This window comes from Telmatherina bonti (assembly GCF_933228915.1).
Source record: "Telmatherina bonti genome assembly, chromosome: 18".
In the NCBI taxonomy this organism is placed as follows: Eukaryota; Metazoa; Chordata; class Actinopteri; order Atheriniformes; family Telmatherinidae; genus Telmatherina; species Telmatherina bonti.
This window is the reverse complement of record NC_136616.1, coordinates 29,069,781-29,088,377: the sequence shown is the minus strand read 5'-3', so window position 1 is coordinate 29,088,377 and position 18,597 is coordinate 29,069,781. Positions and strand designations below refer to the sequence as shown.

At 38.4% G+C, this 18,597-nt stretch overlaps 1 protein-coding gene across 2 annotated transcripts in view; it reads left to right on the top strand.

Moving 5' to 3' along the window:
- dysf (dysferlin, limb girdle muscular dystrophy 2B (autosomal recessive)) overlaps positions 1 to 18,597 on the top strand; it is a 112,829-nt gene that overhangs the window by 19,026 nt on the left and 75,206 nt on the right. The window contains exons 5-32 of one of the 2 annotated variants that reach the window (XM_079257547.1): positions 90 to 213; positions 331 to 587; positions 2,926 to 3,054; positions 3,172 to 3,234; positions 3,396 to 3,446; positions 3,565 to 3,595; positions 3,701 to 3,816; positions 4,076 to 4,202; positions 4,282 to 4,385; positions 4,497 to 4,565; positions 4,654 to 4,697; positions 4,798 to 4,880; positions 6,095 to 6,127; positions 6,401 to 6,516; positions 8,553 to 8,666; positions 8,759 to 8,936; positions 10,377 to 10,501; positions 11,073 to 11,179; positions 12,161 to 12,356; positions 14,527 to 14,673; positions 14,748 to 14,879; positions 14,993 to 15,159; positions 15,839 to 15,953; positions 16,037 to 16,142; positions 16,254 to 16,396; positions 17,711 to 17,881; positions 18,275 to 18,359; positions 18,485 to 18,562. In XM_079257547.1, the coding sequence (XP_079113673.1) occupies positions 90 to 213; positions 331 to 587; positions 2,926 to 3,054; positions 3,172 to 3,234; positions 3,396 to 3,446; positions 3,565 to 3,595; positions 3,701 to 3,816; positions 4,076 to 4,202; positions 4,282 to 4,385; positions 4,497 to 4,565; positions 4,654 to 4,697; positions 4,798 to 4,880; positions 6,095 to 6,127; positions 6,401 to 6,516; positions 8,553 to 8,666; positions 8,759 to 8,936; positions 10,377 to 10,501; positions 11,073 to 11,179; positions 12,161 to 12,356; positions 14,527 to 14,673; positions 14,748 to 14,879; positions 14,993 to 15,159; positions 15,839 to 15,953; positions 16,037 to 16,142; positions 16,254 to 16,396; positions 17,711 to 17,881; positions 18,275 to 18,359; positions 18,485 to 18,562 (3,211 nt within the window). Of the gene's footprint in view, positions 1 to 89; positions 214 to 330; positions 588 to 2,925; positions 3,055 to 3,171; positions 3,235 to 3,395; positions 3,447 to 3,564; positions 3,596 to 3,700; positions 3,817 to 4,075; positions 4,203 to 4,281; positions 4,386 to 4,496; positions 4,566 to 4,653; positions 4,698 to 4,797; positions 4,881 to 6,094; positions 6,128 to 6,400; positions 6,517 to 8,552; positions 8,667 to 8,758; positions 8,937 to 10,376; positions 10,502 to 11,072; positions 11,180 to 12,160; positions 12,357 to 14,526; positions 14,674 to 14,747; positions 14,880 to 14,992; positions 15,160 to 15,838; positions 15,954 to 16,036; positions 16,143 to 16,253; positions 16,397 to 17,707; positions 17,882 to 18,274; positions 18,360 to 18,484; positions 18,563 to 18,597 lie in introns of both variants that reach the window. The other variant, XM_079257546.1, reaches the window with a different exon arrangement.

The following is an 18,597-nucleotide window of genomic DNA, read 5'->3' as shown; positions in this document are numbered from 1 at the left end:
GTTCTTGTTTATAAAAGCGGAAGAACCTACTCTGTGCCGGCTCTTAAACTGGCCTTACGCTGAATAAATACATATTCCTTCTCCACTAGGCAACGTTGACCCTGCAGGTTTCCTACATCCCTCCTCCAGGATCGGTCCCTATCTTCCATCCTCCTCCCCAACCAGACCCAATGTCCCATAACAACCCCAACGTGGAGCTGGACACTGTCACAAGTAACATGCTTTGTTAATGAGTCATTACAATGCTTTCTTAATCAGGACAAAAGTCACATCTAACACGTTCCATGTTGTCCTTCCTGCATCGTTCTGTCCATGTGCCCGTCTGAGCAGTGATTTCTCTGGATACTTTGGGTGAGGAGGACACAGAGAGCATGATTATGGTGGAGGCTCCAGAGGACCAGGGAGCCGACGATGGGCGCTCAATGGTGATCGTTGGCCCTCAGGGTCCCCCTGGCCAGGAGTCTCCCACTGCCCAGACCCCTAAGCGCTCACCACCATCCTACCATACCCATGGAGGGCTGAGGAAGAGGAGGAGAGGAGCCAGTAGTCAGCCCAAACAGCTGCCCAACAAACCCCAAGACATACAGGTTGGTTAGAGGAGAGAAGTTTGTTCCTGCTTCCATCAAAGAAGACTGAAAATATGTTTACATTAATACAGTCACTGTCATTTCTTCTCCAGTTGTTTGAGAAGTGACACATTGCAAAGTTGACATTTTGTGGAAATGACTGATTTCTTCAGATAAATAAAAAATCCAGCATTAAATCCATTGTATCTGCCAGTAAATTTTCCATCAAGTTTACAGTGATGCACTGTATATCTAGGATAAATAAGATACTTAGTGGAAGGTACTCAGAAATGGAAGGTAAAACCCGTAAATCCCAGTCACTTTGTCAGAATATAATTCTAATGGCTACTGAATAGATAGCATACTCCTTTAACTAAATAAATAAAAATCTATTTTTCCAGCTTTTTGTCAAACTTTCTAAAAGTAAATTCCTTTTAGTAAATAAGCTATGATGATAAATAAAATGTCAAATAATGACTTTTGTTGGTGGACAAACCTGAAATGTTAGGACAAAGTTAATCTGAAACAAAGGAATACAAAAAAGTTTACAGAACAGATATTTGGAAATTCATACAACACTGCTGTGTTTACAGGTCCAGGATTTTTCCCAAAGTACAGGACGGTGGCATTAGCAGGTTTAAAAAGAAAAGAGCTTTTTGAACTAAGAACGGAGGTAGAAACAAAAGCAGCAACTAAGTCTAAATGTCCAAATCCTCATTGCTGTAGAGGAAAAATTTAATTTAGTTTCAAAGTAAAGACCACCTTTAAACAATGGTACAGATATGAATAAATGACACAAAACTGCGACTAATTCAGAGATTAAATATCTATTCACAGCAAGAGTGATAAAAAAATTGCAAGGTGGCAAAAACAAACGTGGATTCCGCATTAAGCAACAACAATATTATGTTGAAGAAAGAAAAGGAGCGCACTGGACACATCATCATATCCTAGAAAGGAAAAGAGAACTTGTGGTTTAGCTTGACCATCACCACTTCAGGACATTAATATGTCTGTAGGACAATGCACGGGCTTATCTGGGAGTTTAGGGCCTCACGGTTTTAGAACAAAATTACCTAAAAAGTCCAGTTTTTACATAACTTATAAGTTTTCCTGTCAATCAGCGCTTTATGCAAATTTGAGACTGCTGATTGATCTGAATGAACCCATTGCCACCATGCCACTATTACTCCTTATGGTCATGTTTTGATATGTCAACTAAATAAAGAAAAAAATCAGTGTAAACCTTGATATTTAGTTTCTATAATGAGACTTGGTACATTTGGAGGAGGTGACAGGGCCTACAAAACTTCTCAGCCAAGCAGTACACTGCAAAAACTGAAGTCTAAGTAAGATAAAAAATCTTAAATTGAGTACACATATACTTTTTTTTTTAAAGATAATTCTTAGTTTTTATGCCAGAGAATTCCTCTTGTTTTAAGAGCATTTTTACTTTCTTTTGGGAAGTCTTGATAAGCCAAATTTTCTTGTTCCGTTGGCAGATAATTTATCTTATTTTAAGCAACATTTGCCTAATTTTTGTATATTTTTCTTCTTGTTTTTTAAGACTGAGTTTTTGCAGTGTAGGTAAACCTACTGTTGGGCGGCCCTGATCTCAAGCTACATAGCATCTTCATAATTGAGCTTGTTGCAACTGTTCGCCACACATTGTCTTTGTAATCACTGTAGCATTTTTTTTCTTGGCTTTCGAGCAGGCGCGAGTGCTGTTACACAAACATAAGCAGACGCACAGCCAAGGTGGTGCAAAGCTTGAATGAAATAGCAGCGACAAAATTACACTGTAAAAACTGAAATCTAAGTAAGATTAAAAATCTTAAATTGAATACACATACGTATTTTTTAAAGATAAGATAATCCTTAACTTTTATGCCAGAGAATTCCTCTTGTTTTAAAAGTATTTTTACTTGTTTTGGGAAGTCTTGACAAGCCAAATTTTCTTGTTCTGTTGGCAGATAATTTATCTTATTTTAAGCAACATTTACCTAAGTTTTGTATATTATTTTCTTGTTTTTTTAAGGCTGAGTTTTTGCAGTGTACACTTGCAAAGCTCTGATGACACTATCAACACCCCTTCTCTGATTGATCAAATATGTATCTGTTAGATGTAAATATTCAGAAAACTCTACCTCAGTTTGATAAAATAACACTTGTAAAATCCCTGGAAGGAATGTCGTCACTGATGCAAACATTTCTATTGACTTGACATCGACTCCATAAAAAAGTATTCAGAGAAGGTGTGTCATGGTATAACAATAAACCTTGACATGAAACTGTAAATTTACTGGGTTCAAAATAAGCTTCAGGCTTCATCCACTAACTTTTGGTAATCTTTGCCCAGATTCGTGTGCGGGTCATCGAGGCGCGGCAGTTGCCAGGCATCAACCTAAAACCAGTTGTGAAGATAGCAGTTGCTGGACAAACCAAGAGGACTCGCATCAGAAAGGGCAACAATCCCATCTTTGATGAGGTAAATATTTTCCAGTATTTTGTCCTATTTAGTGACTAATCATGACCATCACACAGCTTGCTGTTAAACTACACGAATAAAGAAAGAAACTGCAGTCTGTTTTTGTTTTATCTCCAGACATTCTTCATGAACTTCTTCGAGTCACCTTCAGACCTGTTTGATGAACCCATTTTCATTACTGTGAGTGTGAATCTTAGGCTTCATGTACACATTAACGGTAGGAAGTCCAAACAAGGCAAAGACAAATGAATGAAACCATTTAACACAATAGTTTTGACAGTGACCAGTTTAGACACTGAAGTTCATCATAGTGAAAATATTTAGCTCTTCTTTACTTACAGGTGTGTGACTCTCGCTCACTTCGAACTGATGCAGCGATCGGTGAATTCAAGGTAAAAATTGTTGCTCTCAGGTCCTTAATTTTCAGAAATTGGTTTTGACTTCTGAGACATTCCGACCAAATAAATCTGTGTAGTTGAAAGTAAGCAATCCCTTTACCATTTTCCACAGTTGGATGTTGGCACTGTGTACAATGAGCACAGTGAGTATCTATATTTGCTGATGATGGCTTGCTGTATGTATTCAAGACTGTCACAAAGGAATAACTTATTTCAGGCTGTTTTAAAGCATTTGCTTTCTCTTGCAGGACACTGCTTTTTGAGGAAATGGCTGTTGCTGTGTGATCCGGATGATCTCTCTGCTGGGGTCCGAGGCTATTTGAAGGTCAGCTTGTTCGTTTTGGCAGCTGGAGATGAGCCACCGGTGAGTCTTGCTGTAAATTTGTAGATTTTTATAGCAAAAAGAAAAAAAAAGAACTCCCCAAAAGATCATAATTTTTACATTGGTATTTTGTACCATTTACTTGTACAGGTTAGCTACATTTAGCATTAAAAATAGAATAGGACACATGAAAGCGAGGAGCCTATTTTGAAAGGAATTCACCATTTCCATTTGAATGTCAAGCATTTATGAACATGTTTAATAATTCATGAATAAATATTTGTATTTAATCTGTTTCCAGGCTGATAAACGTGAGTGTGTGGAGGAGAAGGAGGACATAGAGGGAAACCTACTGAGACCAGCGGGTCTTTCTCTGAGAGGCGCTGTGTTCACACTGAGGATCTTCAGAGCTGAAGACTTGCCACAAAGTGAGTTTCAAGTGTGAGTTTACTCTTCATTTATCTTATCAGAAAATAAAACCTGAGATATTGCTTATTGTTTCCACAGTGGACGATGCCTTTATGGATGGGATGAGGCAGGTCTTTGGGTTTGACACAAACAGGAAGAATTTGGTGGATCCAATGGTGGAGATTCACTTTGCTGGCAAAACGGTGCTTATAAGTTTCTGATTATTTCCACAATCAGACGTTAGATTCTAGCTTCATTACAATCCAAACTCAACTTCATACATGAAATGTAAATTGTGTTTTTTTTTTCTTTAGGTTTGCACCAAAATTCTGGAGAAAAATGCCAATCCACAGTGGAACCAGAGTCTGGCTTTGCCGATTAGAGTGAGACACAGAAGACAGCAGTGTACCAATGTACAAGTGGGCATGCCCATTTATTATTGTTAATATATCTTTTCTTTTTACTCCTCAGTTTCCATCCATGTGTGAGAAGATGAGGATCAGAATTGTGGACTGGTGAATCCTAAATCATATACGTCACAGGATTAGATTTTATTTGAAGTAATCCCGTAGTTTGTAGCAGGTCGAGTAAAAGTTTTGGACTTTCTCATTTCAGGGACAGAGCAAGTCATAATGATGTTATTGGTACCACCCACCTCTGTATGTCTAAGATCTCTGCCCCTGGAGGAGAGATAGATGGTAAGTAACTAATAAGAACTAGACTAAACTCCTTGAGCCAAGTCTGGACTTGTTCAGACTGGATTACAGTAACCTAAACTTAGTTTAGTTAGAGACTAAGGTGGTTTTATTTTCAAGATATAGAACCTTAAACAGACTCAGCTTGGTCAACAGTTTCCGGGGCTTGGACAATATGTAAAAAAAAAAAAATATATATATATATAAACTATTATTCCAATCTGATTTGGCCTTTTAACTTCCACATTAATGTGTTGAGGAAGTCTTTCAATTTGATTTGTATTTTATTTTACCAGACAACTCATCTGACTTGATCTATTCAGCTTGACTGTGGTTTTACTGGTCTTGCAAGGGAGAACAGAAAGGTTTTCATCCTCTCCAAATGACATGCGACTGACTTTGCAGAAGACTTTTTAAGATTTTCTCATGTGAAGTACTCAGTATTACAGGTTAATCAGTTTTCTTGATCTCTAAATGACGTGGTTGTGAATGGTTTGATGGATTTGAGTTAAACACACTGAAGCATGGACATTTTGGCAATGACTTGCATGTGGACTAACTTGATCATGTTTGTGTGCCATATACTGACATTGCTCATGTTTTCAGTCAATGGAGTGTCCTGTAAAAGAGAAATACAAATTGCTCAAATTATTGAGATGAGTATTGTTTCTTTGTCTGGAATATTGGCAGCTTTGTAGTTTACTGCCATCAAACCTCAGCTTTTACAAAACAGATATAATAAAATCATCAATTTTCTTTGTAGTAACATGGCTGTGTCTTAAATGTATGGTTGAGCTGGACAACTATGTACTCTATATTTATTCTAAATACAAACAAAAGAACAACATTCCTGGGACTTTGTAAATGCCCAGTCTGCACCGCTTGGTCAGCTCAAGTGAAGAAGAAAAAAAGTCTGAGTCTTCATTTTCTTTCATTTAAGATTTAATGTGAACTTTCTTCATGAGATGCTTCTTCTGCTGTGGTAAAACATTTTAACTTTACAGCAAAGTGACTTGTTTAACTCCCTTGTTTCAAGTCCTTCACATCAAACCAGCTGAGTGATTCTGCACTGAGTGTTTTGGACTTGTTGTGTTTTAGTTTCACAGCATCGTGCTGCTTCTGTTTGGGTTTGACTTGTGTTCAAAGACATCTGTTTCCTCTCTGTCTGAGTCTGAACATCTTTTATTCTTAACCATCCTTCCTCTCTACGCACTCAGATGACTTGACTCCTCGGACCATCCACTCTGGCAGTATGTCCACCATCCTCTCTTTTGTTTTGTGTGAAACAAATCAGATATTTATTCATCTATTTCACTTTGTTGCAGATCTCAATTCCTCCGCTTTTACCTTAAACATGTTGAAATTGTTACTTAATTGAGCAGACTTTTGAAAACATCTGATCCTGTTTCATCAGTCTTATTCTCTATAAAATGAAACTCGTATCTAATATCTAACGGATAATCATATCCGTAATTCCACAGTTTGATCTGATAAGACTTATTGTCCATTCTCTGTCATTACAGTTGATGACAGTCTTGGTTTCCTGCCGACGTTTGGTCCGTGTTTTGTCAACCTGTATGGGAGCCCCAGAGAGTTCACAGCTTTCAACGATCCCCATGAGGCTCTAAACCTGGGAAAAGTAACTCTTTACCCCTTTATTCTCTAAAATAGTCACAAACAATGATATGGAATGATGCTTTCATTAGAATTTACTAGAGTAATCATTCAATCATTAAGTTTCCTGAAGCTTAAAAACTTATAATTTCTTCAAGTGGATGGGTGAAAGAATTGGGATTAAGACCCCTCATGACAAATCCTGCATTGGTTTTGTCTGTGTATATATGCGTTTTAGGTGATTGTATGGAAATCATTGCTACATGTGTTTGGTGTAAACAAACCCCAACAGACTGTTTCACCTTAACATAGCCAAGATTTTATCATAGGCATCCAATTTAAGTCCTTCTTATCTTAAAGATTAATGAAGTGAAAAACATTAACTCATGCTCGTTAATTCACTTTGTCAAGCAACCATGATAATTGACAAGTAATTAAAAAAAAAAACGGCTCAAGGATTAAAGGTCTCTATAAACTTTTTTTTCCAAAAAGTTTCATTTGGGTGTCAGAGATCCAATAACATTGTTTTACCCAAGTGGCAAATTCCGGAGATTAAAAGTAAAGCCTATGCTGAAGTGGCAAAAATTGCAGTTTGCCCTTCATCCACTAGGGGTTCCAAAACAGCAAAAATTGTCATGTAAAAAGGCCAACTTTACAGCAGAAACAAACATGTTTACAGCTTGGTATAAAAAACATTTTAGGTTTAGTTGGCCAGGGTTACCGTCATGACTACTCTGGACGAGGGATTTTTTAAAAGATAATTAGGGGTGTGTCCTGATTGACATGTTCCCGATATCCCGCTACAAGAAGGCAGAATGTAGCACGACTGCGGTTTTTAGCTAGTTAACAGCGTGATTTAGCTTTAGCCCCCCCTACCTCTCTTGGCTAGCCAGCCCAGTTAGCTATTAGCTACAAACAGGTCAGATTGTGATAGATGTAAATCATCCACCCTCCCTCTCATCACAACCCTCCTCTCAGCTCCACCTCTTTGCAGAGGTGTATAAAGTAGAGGTAGAAGTAAAAATAAAGTAGAAATCCTGCCATGTTTTTGGATCTACCTTTGGATCTACGTTTAGAAGAGGCATCTTTACTAACAGGCTCATCTACCTGCAGTGGAGTTGAGCTAATTACATCCACCTGGTTTAGAGACTGGTTGGAAAGAGCTGCCGGACCAGACTTCTACTCTCTACTTCTACTTTATACATCTCTTCCTATTTGCCCATTTTTTAATTTTCCTGGAGAGACGAGACGTGTGACTATGCCATGTTGGTGATAGTAGGAACCGTCCAACAAGCTTCAGTTCAGCTCTTCAGAAACCTATGGGTGATGTCACGAAGGCTCCGTACATCTTTTATAGATATGCAATGGTTTTACCCTAAATTTAGCCATGGTACTTAATTTCAGCCATTCCAAAAGAGGCTTTAGTGAGCTCTACTAAGAACGGCCGTTTCTGTGTCTGAACCATTAAATGTTCATGATTGATGCCTGTCAACGCCCCTCTCACAAATCCAGCTTTCCTCGTGCCAACTAGGTGATTTTAAGGGGGCAGGCTCAGCTAGCTGGGGGGTGGGTCAGAACCAGGATCCACTACCAGGAAGAGTGGTCATTTCCCTTTGTCAGGTCAAATAGAGAAAGATGTCAGACTCACCCATTTGAGCACATTCACTAAAAAGTGGAACAAGCAACATGAGGTGACGGAATCTTCCAATTTTTGGGCCTCACACACAGTCTTGTGTTGTTCTCACCCTCATATGTAAGTTGCTTTGGATAAAAGCATTTAGCAGATGCTTTTATCCAAAGCGACTTACTTATGAGGGTGCTAAATGACTGTAGAATAGAATAGAATAGAATAGAATAGAATAGAATAGAATAGAATAGAATAGAATAGAATAGAATATGGAGACAGATGTGACTGTCGGAAAACCTTTGTAAAGTTCATTTTGCATTCTTATTTTATTATTTTATTATTTACTTATTTTATTGATAATTCTTCTTTTTGGGACATTATTTAGTTTTAGAAAGACTATTTTTGCATCTGATTAAATTCTCTCTGTCTGTCAGGGCGAGGGGGTGGCGTACCGAGGGAGAGTTTTACTGGAACTATCCACCAAGCTGGTGGACAAACCAGACCAGAGAACCGAAGACGTATCATCGGATGATCTGCTTGTGGTGGAGGTAAGAGATTAGGAGCATCTGAACCCACACAAAACTAGGAAAGATAAGTACTGTGGATGGATAACTAGATGCATCATCTCTCTGCCTCACAGAAGTTCCTTAGGAAGAGGAAGTTCTCTCTATTTGTGGCGTTTTACTCAGCCACGCTCCTGCAGGATGTAGATGATGCAATCCAGTTTGAGGTCAGCATCGGTAACTATGGCAACAAGTTTGACTACACCTGCCTGCCTCTGGCCTCTACCACACAGTTCAGTAGGGCTGTGTTTGATGGTAAGTCAGAAGCCCGACTGTAATTGGTGGAGGTAAAATTAACGTCGCTACAACGCTTTTTTTTCTTCTACAGATATGTTCAGTGACACCTTCTTAAAAAAAAAAAAAAAAAAATTTATTTATTTTGATCTCTTGTTTAAAATATTTGTAAAGTAACCTATGATATTAATAAGATGTATATAGTCTTTATAAATATAGCTGTATCTTCTCTTCTAGCTAATCGCTTTGGTAAACTTGGTAATTACAGTTTATGCATATGTGTTAAATTTAGTGAAATATTAATTTATTCTTGAGGGAGTGGCAGTACGCTGGATGACACACTAATGTCCACTGAAGTGGGCAATTTGCAAATACACCATCCTCATCCATACATATCCTAGAAAACAGCTTTCAGGTGTTTACTGTAGTTAAGTATCAGTAAAATGTGGAGTAAACCAGCAAAAGTACTTTATATTTACAGTTAAAAAAAGTACTATTTTATTTTATGAAAAATGTTTTGATAAAATAAAATAAAATTAAGTTTAAATATTACAAACACATTTATTTTAAAAGAAATTAATCGATAAAAGACTATGTAAGTAAATAAACAATATGCCTATTTTGAGCTGAATTACTCAAATTAACGTGAAATGTTTGTTGTTTTGTCATTTTTCCACAAATAAAATCACAATAAACAAAGGAAAAACACAAGTCTTCTGGCTGTCAGAGAGAAAAGCAACAGCTGGGGTGCATTTAATTTCATGTTTCCTGCAGCAAATGATGTCTTCACTGACGAATCCGCCGTCTTTAATGAATAATACTGAATTCACCAGGAATAATCACATTTTAACACAAATTCTTTGCACTTATTTTTAAACCCAGCGACACACACTCTTTGCATAGTTCCAGGAAGTGATGCAGAAATGACATTTAAGCAGAAATGGATGCAGAACGGATTTTTTTTCCAGAGACAGTTTTGTTTTAAAGTTCTGCAATATGGTTCCCTGGACAAGAACTGTACTGCTGTAGTACGTTGTGTCTCAAATACCACCTGCTGTACGAGCACTCTGCAGATTTCAAATTTCTTCTTGTACAGACAGACTGTGATGGACAGTATCAAGGAGAGACGTCCTGATTCATCAGCAGTAATGTTGCGATAAATTAAACAGCAAATGGTGCTAAAACCCCGCAGGATATTTACTCCTGATGTAAGAGAGAGATAGTATGTGTGTGTGTAAAGTCAACCTCAGGTGAGTACGTACAACTAGTAATATACTTTATTCTATACCTGCTAACAGGAGTATTAAAACATAATAAATATCCTATTTTGCCACATTTAGAAACAGATAAAAACTACATGTTTAATCGTGATTAATTGCGAGTTATCGTGAGACGCTAATGCGATTAATCGTGATGACGTGTTTTGAGTGACTGAGTCTGGATTATTCCTGTGTGTTCCAGGTTGCCACTACTACTACCTCCCATGGGGAAATGTAAAGCCCGTGGTGGTTCTGTCCTCAGAGTGGGAAGATATCCGACCGAGGATTGAAGCTCTCAACATGCTGCTGGCTATTGTAGACAGACTGGTGTGTGTCTGTATTCATCTATATTAGGAAGTCTGGATGGAAATAGAGGATTTTATTTATTTATTTTTTTACAAATATCCCCATGGGGTCTCAATGAGCTGACATTATATTAGTATTTTATTGTTGTTTGGTCCAATTTACATCACAAACAAAATTTAAACAACGTAAAATAACACAAGTTTTGTCATTCTCATTTGACCAGGTGTAGACAGAAGCCAAGGCTTATACCTATACCTACCCTTCTATCCAAATTTAAAGTACCAAATGCTTTGGTACTTTAGTTTACATTATGTAATTTAATTTTAAAAAAAAAAAAAAAAAATTCAACAAAATTGTCATCATGATCAAAACATTCCACTTAATAAGAGGGAAGAAAATTATTAACCTAATAAATATTTTTCCATCCCTATCTTCTTGGAAATGTTTTTAAACTGTAATATAGAAGTAGTATATGTCTGTCTGTCCTGGGAGATACTCAGAAAGTGAGCTTTGTTAGAGTTTTGTTGAGGAAAACATGATTGTTTGAGGTTTGTTTTAACCTGTCGGTGTACCAACATGTTTGTATATCTAGGAAATGAACCTGCAGCGAGTGCAGCAGCAGGTGAAGTCAGGCAGCGATCTGGAGGAGGTGGAGCTAAGAGTGGTCGAACTGCTGGATCAGCTCATCGAGGATTGCAGGTGAACATTCGTATTAGTTCGACTGGACCGAGGTGCTCTGCAAACGCTGCAAAGTTCTGTATTTGCAGGTCTTTCATTCACATGTCTTTTCTGTTTCTTTTCTCCAAACAAAGTCTCAATATAGTCAAGTCATTTTTATTAAAATCCAGTCCGCAGGTGAAGTAAAACCACTACAAACCTCTGGAACAAAAATAAACAGGAACAAGGCACCAGATGACCCTAAATCTTTTAAAATGCTCAATCTTAAACATTAAACGTTGATAGAAAAAACCCCAAAAAAACCCCAACAAAAATAGTCCTTCAATAAAAAAGCTTTTTTTTTTATGTTTATTAGTGTGTGTATGCGTGTGTTTGGTTGTTTTGATTATATGTGTTATTGTGATTTTTTTCTTGCTTTAATATCAGATTTTTCATACCCCTGATATTTATGTTTCATTTTTAAGTAATGTCAAATGGGGCATGATTATAATGTATGATGTAACTATGTTCACTATAAAAAATAAAAGTAAAAAAAAAAAAAAAAAAAAAGTATAAAGGAATAAAATCATTTGTAGGCATGTGGAACAAAGGAATATTTCGCTCTGTTTGTCATAAACTTTGTGGTTGTGATTTAGCAACCGAGGAGGTCAGGTGTGAGATTCATAACCCCAGAGTCAGGACAGATGTGATGGTTACATGCACGCTGATTCAGAGAAACGTTCGAGGTGACAGAAGATCCTGAACGTTTCCTAAGGCTCTAGTGTAGAAGAACTGGATATAGCTGAATCCATAAGTTAACTAACCAGAGGAGGATCCACCCTGGTGCAGGTTTCCAGTTAAGTTGGACTCAACTGTGTATGGAGAGTCATGCATGTTAAACTTGTTGGTGGAACATCACTAACCTTACTGGTGCTAAAGTGGCCGAGTCTGCATCAGCGATAAGATGCAGTAAAACATTGTCGTTCCCCGCTGTTCATGCTGAACTCCTCTGTCTTTGTGCAGTGAGGAGCTCCCCTCCCTCCACCCGTGGCAGTGTGCTACACCTCTGGATCGCTCGCTGAGGCACGTTCGAACCCTCCACCTGCAGCAGATCGTTTCTGCAGCGTTGGCGCTCAAACACGGGCCTGAAACGGAGCTTTCCACGGTGCTGGAGCAGGCCGAGGACTGGGCCAGCAGACTGAGGGCTGTAGCTGAGGAGGTGTGTGTGTGTGTGTGTGTGTGTTTATGACAGCTGAATCCATCCCAGGTCTTAATAGGAGCTCTTTACATGTGATAGAAAATATAAAAGGTTGTTAATTCTGCTGTTGTTACAGAGATTAACATTGTTTTGATAATTCAGATATTTCCTTGTTAGTTTGTTTCATGAGAACGCCTCATCAGAACCCGGAAATGTCAAACTAATCAACACTTTGGACCTTATTTACAGCCTGTAGGCTGTTCTGATGAACCTCAACAGCTCTGAAACAACACCTGATTTCTTTCTATGCTGTTATAAGTCAGAACAGTTGTAACAAGTTGGAAAGTCATCTTCATACTTTAACACTGTCTGAACTCTTTCACACAATCTTTCTTTAAATATCTTCAAATAGTTTTCAGGAATAGTTCCCAGGCTTCTTAAAGGGCTTTTCTAAGTTCTTTTTTTGGATGTTGGCTGGATTTTGTCTTGTTCTGCATCAAAATGATGCCAGACTGCTTAAGTAAAGTTCCTGTCATCTGCAGAAATACTCTGATGACTCTGCAGTTGTGGGGTGTATCAGGGATGGACGAGAAGCAGAGTACAGAGAACTGGTCAGTCAGTTTGTTAAATGGTGACAATCATCTTATATTAAATAGCAGCAAAACAAAAGAGATGATTGTTGACTTCAGGAGGAAGAAGAATAAACAAAGCACTGTTTCCATCCTGGGAGAGGAGGTGGAGGTGGTGGAGGAATACCAGTATCTTGGGGTTCAGCTGGACAACAAACTGGACTGGAAATGCAACACTGACTACATCTACAAGAAAGGTCATAGCAGACTGTACTTCTTAAGGAAGCTGAGATGGTTTAACATCTGCACCAAGATGTTGCATATCTTCTATAAGTCTGTTGTGGAGAGTGCAGTCAGCTTTGCAGCATCTGCTGGGGTAGTAGCATCAGAACCAGAGACTTGAAGAGAATCAACAAACTGATCCAGAAAGCTGCTTCTGTGCTCGGAGTAACTCTGGAGCCGCTGGAGCTGATTGTCCAAAGAAGAATGCTGCACAAGCTGATGAAGATGATGGAGGATTCTTCACACCCTCTCCACAACACAGTGATGAAACAACCAAGTGTGTTCAGTGAGAGGCTTCTTCAGGTCCGATGTGAGACTGAAAGATACAGAAGAGCATTCCTGCCAGCAGCCATTAGCCCCCGGAACAAGAACTCCTCTAGTTAATTATTATTATATACTACAATATTGAATTTCCCTTTGGAGATTAATAAAGTATTTTTCATTTCATTCATTTAATTTTCATTTCATTATGTTGAGGTCTGGGCTTTTGAGCTGTTTGCACTGATTTTCAGTTCACTTCTTGTGTCATTTGACGTGGTTTTTTTCCCTTTTCCCCTTCCCTAAGAAGAACTTCTTGACAGCCACCCTTCATGGAAACCATTTCTGATGAGGCTTCTGTAAACCGCAGATTCAGCTTCACATCCTTTGTCAGGATTTTTCCCCTATTTTTCTAATCATTTCCAGATATTATTGTTTTTTGTTTTTTTTTTCTTTTTTAATAGCTTTTACTGTTGTTGAGGCATACCACTCCTTACATCTCATAACCCTATAAGGTGTTATCGGATTTCTTGTAGTCTTTTCCCTTTTTCTTAGATTTATGGTTTTATACTTTGCAAATAAATAAATAAATAAATAAATACATAAATTACTGAAGGAATGTCGCACCTTGAATTGCTAATCTGGCAGGTAATGGTTGCATTTAAAAATGAAAGGTGGCTAACTGTGGGTTGTTGAGTTGTTAATTTCATACCACACAGCCTTTTGGCTGCCCTCTGGGAGTTGCAAGGGGGGTAAGAAATCTCTGGGAATTCTAGTGTTAAAGATATGTTGCGCACCGTCCAAATTTTCACCTTCTAAATCTTTGAAATCTTGCTGGTACAAAAATGCACATTTGCCTCTGAAATTATTGGTGAGTAAGGAATCAACTAAAAAGGTGTAAAACAGCAGCCAATGTCCAATAAACAAGTCTGAAACCCGTAAACTTTAATTTCATGAGCGGCAAAGATCACCTGAGCAGGTGTAAACATGTTAGTCTGAGCAGAATCTAAATGATTATTGGTAACAATACAATTTACCTCTCATGTTTTCTTTCTTTTCTCTGTGTTGCCCGTCTCTTTCAGCCCCAGAACAGTCTTCCTGACATTGTAATATGGATGCTGCAGGGTGACCGCAGGGTTGCGTACCACCGCATCCCAGCACATACAGTCCTCTTCTCCCAGCAGCACTGTGGGAAACACTGTGGACAACTGCAGACCGTCTTTCTCAAGGTACACGCAAACGAGCACATACACGTGTGCATCCCTTGCAATGGAGTGTGACTAACCCAGATGTTGTTGTGCAGTACCCGCAGGGCAGCAGCGGAGAAGCCAAACTTCCCGGTCTGCTGAGGGTCAAAGTGTGGTTCGGACTGACTGCTGACGTTCAACACTTCAACCGATACGCTGAGGGAAAACTGTCCGTATTTGCTGAAACTGTAAGTCCCAATCCGGACGTGCACAACGGCGGCACATTTCTACAACACGATGCATAATACAAAGCAGGAGAGTGATTACTAGCGTTACGTAGCGGCTTTAAATATTTCTGCAGTATGAGAACCAGACCCGGCTGGCTCTGGTGGGCAGCTGGGGAACGACAGGTTTAACCTACCCAAAGTTCAGCGATGTCACCGGGAGAGTGAAGCTGCCCAAAGAGAGCTTCAAGCCCTCGCCTGGCTGGGCCTGGGCAGGAGACTGGTTCATCAGCCCCGAGAGGACGTGAGTCACGATTTCTACTTCCTGTTTGTCAGGTGATAAACTGGTGCTTTGTTGAACTGATTTTTAGACGCACATCTGTCCTGTTCAGGTGCAGTTTTTTCTGCTTTAATGAATATATCTGCACCTGATGAAAGTAAACGGGTTTATAATGAAGCCACACCGTCTCATGGTTGACTTGACTTGCTTTTATTGTTGCTCATAAAGAATTATTGAGACAGAAACCAAAAAAAACAAAACAAACCAAAAACAGTTTTTCATATTTATCATGTATCTATTTATTTTAATTTCAATTTAATTATTTTATTTTTTAATTTACATTTTGGACATTAATAAAGTATTTCTCCACTGAATTCACGTATTTCTTTATTCCTATTCTTGTTTCATGAAAACATTTATTATGTTTCTTTTAAATGCTACGTTAAATTAATTTACATTATAGTTTAATTAATAAAATTTTAACACTGATGAAGCCGGTGGGGTAGTGAAATACATCTGTGAGACATCTGCCTGCATTCAGGATGTTTGTTGGTCTGAATTTGTTCTTTTTTTCATTCAGAATGAATAAAAAAGGAAAACAGTGATAATCTGTGATGTTATTTACTCTAAACAGGGAATAAAGTTAAATATAAACCATGTTGGCTTTACTGGAAGTCATGTAGTCACCTTTGTGTCGCTTCAGACTTCTGTTTGATGTGGATGCTGGTCACATGACCTTCACAGAGGAGGTGTTTGAAAACCAGATGAGGTTACCGGGTGGACAGTGGATCGGCATGCCGGAGGGATACACTGATGTGGTGGGTGTGTGTTTAGACTGTTTCTGCGCCTCTTGTTGCTTCATTCATTACCAGCAAATCAGAATACTGCATTTATGCGTCAGAACGGAGAAAAAGCTGTGCCGAAGGATGAGGTGGAGTGCCCACCAGGGTGGGTGTGGGAAGAGGTGGAGTGGAGTGAAGATCTCAACAGGGCTGTAGATGATCAAGGTGATTTAATTCGCAGAAACACAACACACACAGACATGAGTCTTTGACATCGATAAGCAGAGGTAACATTGACTCATCTCTAACGGTTCCTCTGTGTGTGTGTGAGTTCAGGCTGGGAGTACGGCCTCACCATCCCACCAGATCGCCGTCCAAAGTCCTGGGTCCCTGCAGAGAAGATGTACCACACCAACCGCCGAAGACGATGGATACGGATGAGGCGAAGAGATCAGCAGAAGATGGAGGCTCTCTGGAAGGTAGCAGAACTGCAGCTCTTCCTCACAAACCTGCAGAAGCAGGAAATAATGATTCGAAGCTTAAAATGTCTGCAAATGATTTAATCACAGTTTATAGAGGCTGAAAATAATTTATAAGAACGACTGCAGCTGTGGCAGCTTAAATGTCTATACTGGTTTTATCGTTTTAAACCAGTTGGTTGTGTTTTCTTTCTTTGCTCACTGAAATTAATCTCAATATTTGATCCGTTTAAACTACATTTATAATAAAAGTTATAGGAAAAATACTGTTAGCAATTTTTTTTTGTTTTTTTAAATCATTTTTTAACTTGATTTTGGAACTTTTTTAAAAGGAATTTTTACTATTAAAACTGGATTGAAATAAAATAAATAATACAAAGCTTTAACTGCTAATTTGTTCGATTTAATGTTTAAAAGGCGTCACACAGGTTTTTTTTTTTTTTAAATTAAAAAAATATAAGATCAGTAGTCAACTTGTCCAGGGCGTACGCTGCATCTTGCCCAGTGATTGCTGGGATAGATTTTCAGCTTTTCCTGCAACCCTTACTTGGAAAAAATGATAAAAAAACGTTTTTTATAACAATGATGGACTAAGACTGAGTAGCAAATGTGCCAGGTGACCTGAAAATACAGCCATTAAAAAAAAAAAAAAAAGTGTTCGACGTGTGATATTGTATTGATAAATTTTTTTTAAATTTTTTTTTTAAAAAATTGATATTGCTTTAGATCCATATATTGTTGCAGCCCTAATATCAAGTAGCTCAGTAGGCAGAACAATGTGTGCTTTTTTGACTTCATGATTAGGCCAACTACTTTAATTTATCTAATGTACATACATACACACACACACACACACACACACACACACACACACACACACACACATATATATATATATATATATGACTAAGACATTTCAGTTATATGTAAGTGTAGCTAAATGCCTTTTGTCTGTCAGACAAGTCAAAACCTTACTTTTAAATAATAATAGATATTTTAATATTAATATTTTGAATGTTATTCTTTTCAATTAAAATTTGATGTGAAAAACTTTATGGTTCCTAGTAAAATATTTTTTAAAAAAAGACCACAGCAATGAACCCATGTTTTCAAAACCTCAATGTGAGCAGCTGAAGTTCCTGTTTCAGCCACTAGGTGGTGCTCACGTTCCACCAGCAGGAAGTGACAGGAGCGCCAGCTTTGACCTGAAAACATATTTAAAGCTTAAAAAAAGCGTACATTTAACTCACTAAAACTGATCATTTACACCAAGAAGTGATTTAAATACTCTTAAAATGTGTGTTTTCACAGCAGCGTCCTGATGAAGCTGAAAGGGAAGGCTGGGAATACGCCTCGCTGTTCGGCTGGAAGTTCCACCTGAAGCCCAGAAAGACGGACAGCTTCAGGAGGCGCAGGTGGAGGTGTCGCATGGAGCCGCTGGAGAAGACGGGACCAGCAGCAATCTTTGCTTTGGAGTGTTCTCTGGTAAGGAAAAAACTGCCTACTGTTTTGCATTTATCACTCTGTATATCACATGGCAGTGAACGGAAATACCTTATATCAATATGTAAACTGTGTCATCAAGAAGTTAGTGTAAATATACATAATAAATGTCTGATATATCTAAACTTTTAATAGGACAGACAGCACTTGCTGTAACATTCTGTCGTGTTGAAGGTTCACTTAGGTGATCACCCAGACCCAGAAGTGCAAAACTGCCTCTGAGCAAAAAGACAAATCTATTACTTGTCTTTGGTATCCATATAGTTTAGGAGACTACATACTTGTGATTTGTGAATGTTTCTTTGACTATTTCAGCTGTTAATTGAGTTTTCCGTGGGCGTATATGTTATTTTTACTGCCTTCTTCCTCCCACAGAGCAGCATAGAGGACAAACACGATGACAAGTCTGTAACAACGACCTTTGGAGTCAACAGACCAACCATTTCATGTTTCTTTGACCGTAAGACAACTTCCACCCTTCTCTTTTGGTTATTGCTGTTGTCATCGTTTGTACCCCCTGTCATTAACCTCATCAACAGTTTGTGTAATTCTTGTCTTTTTGTGTTTTTACGTGGTTTTGTGCAGGTGGAACTCGCTACCACCTGCGTTGTTATCTGTATCAGGCCAGAGACCTGCTGGCCATGGACAAAGACAGCTTCTCAGGTAGCGTGCAATAAATCCTTGCATGTATTTTCTGG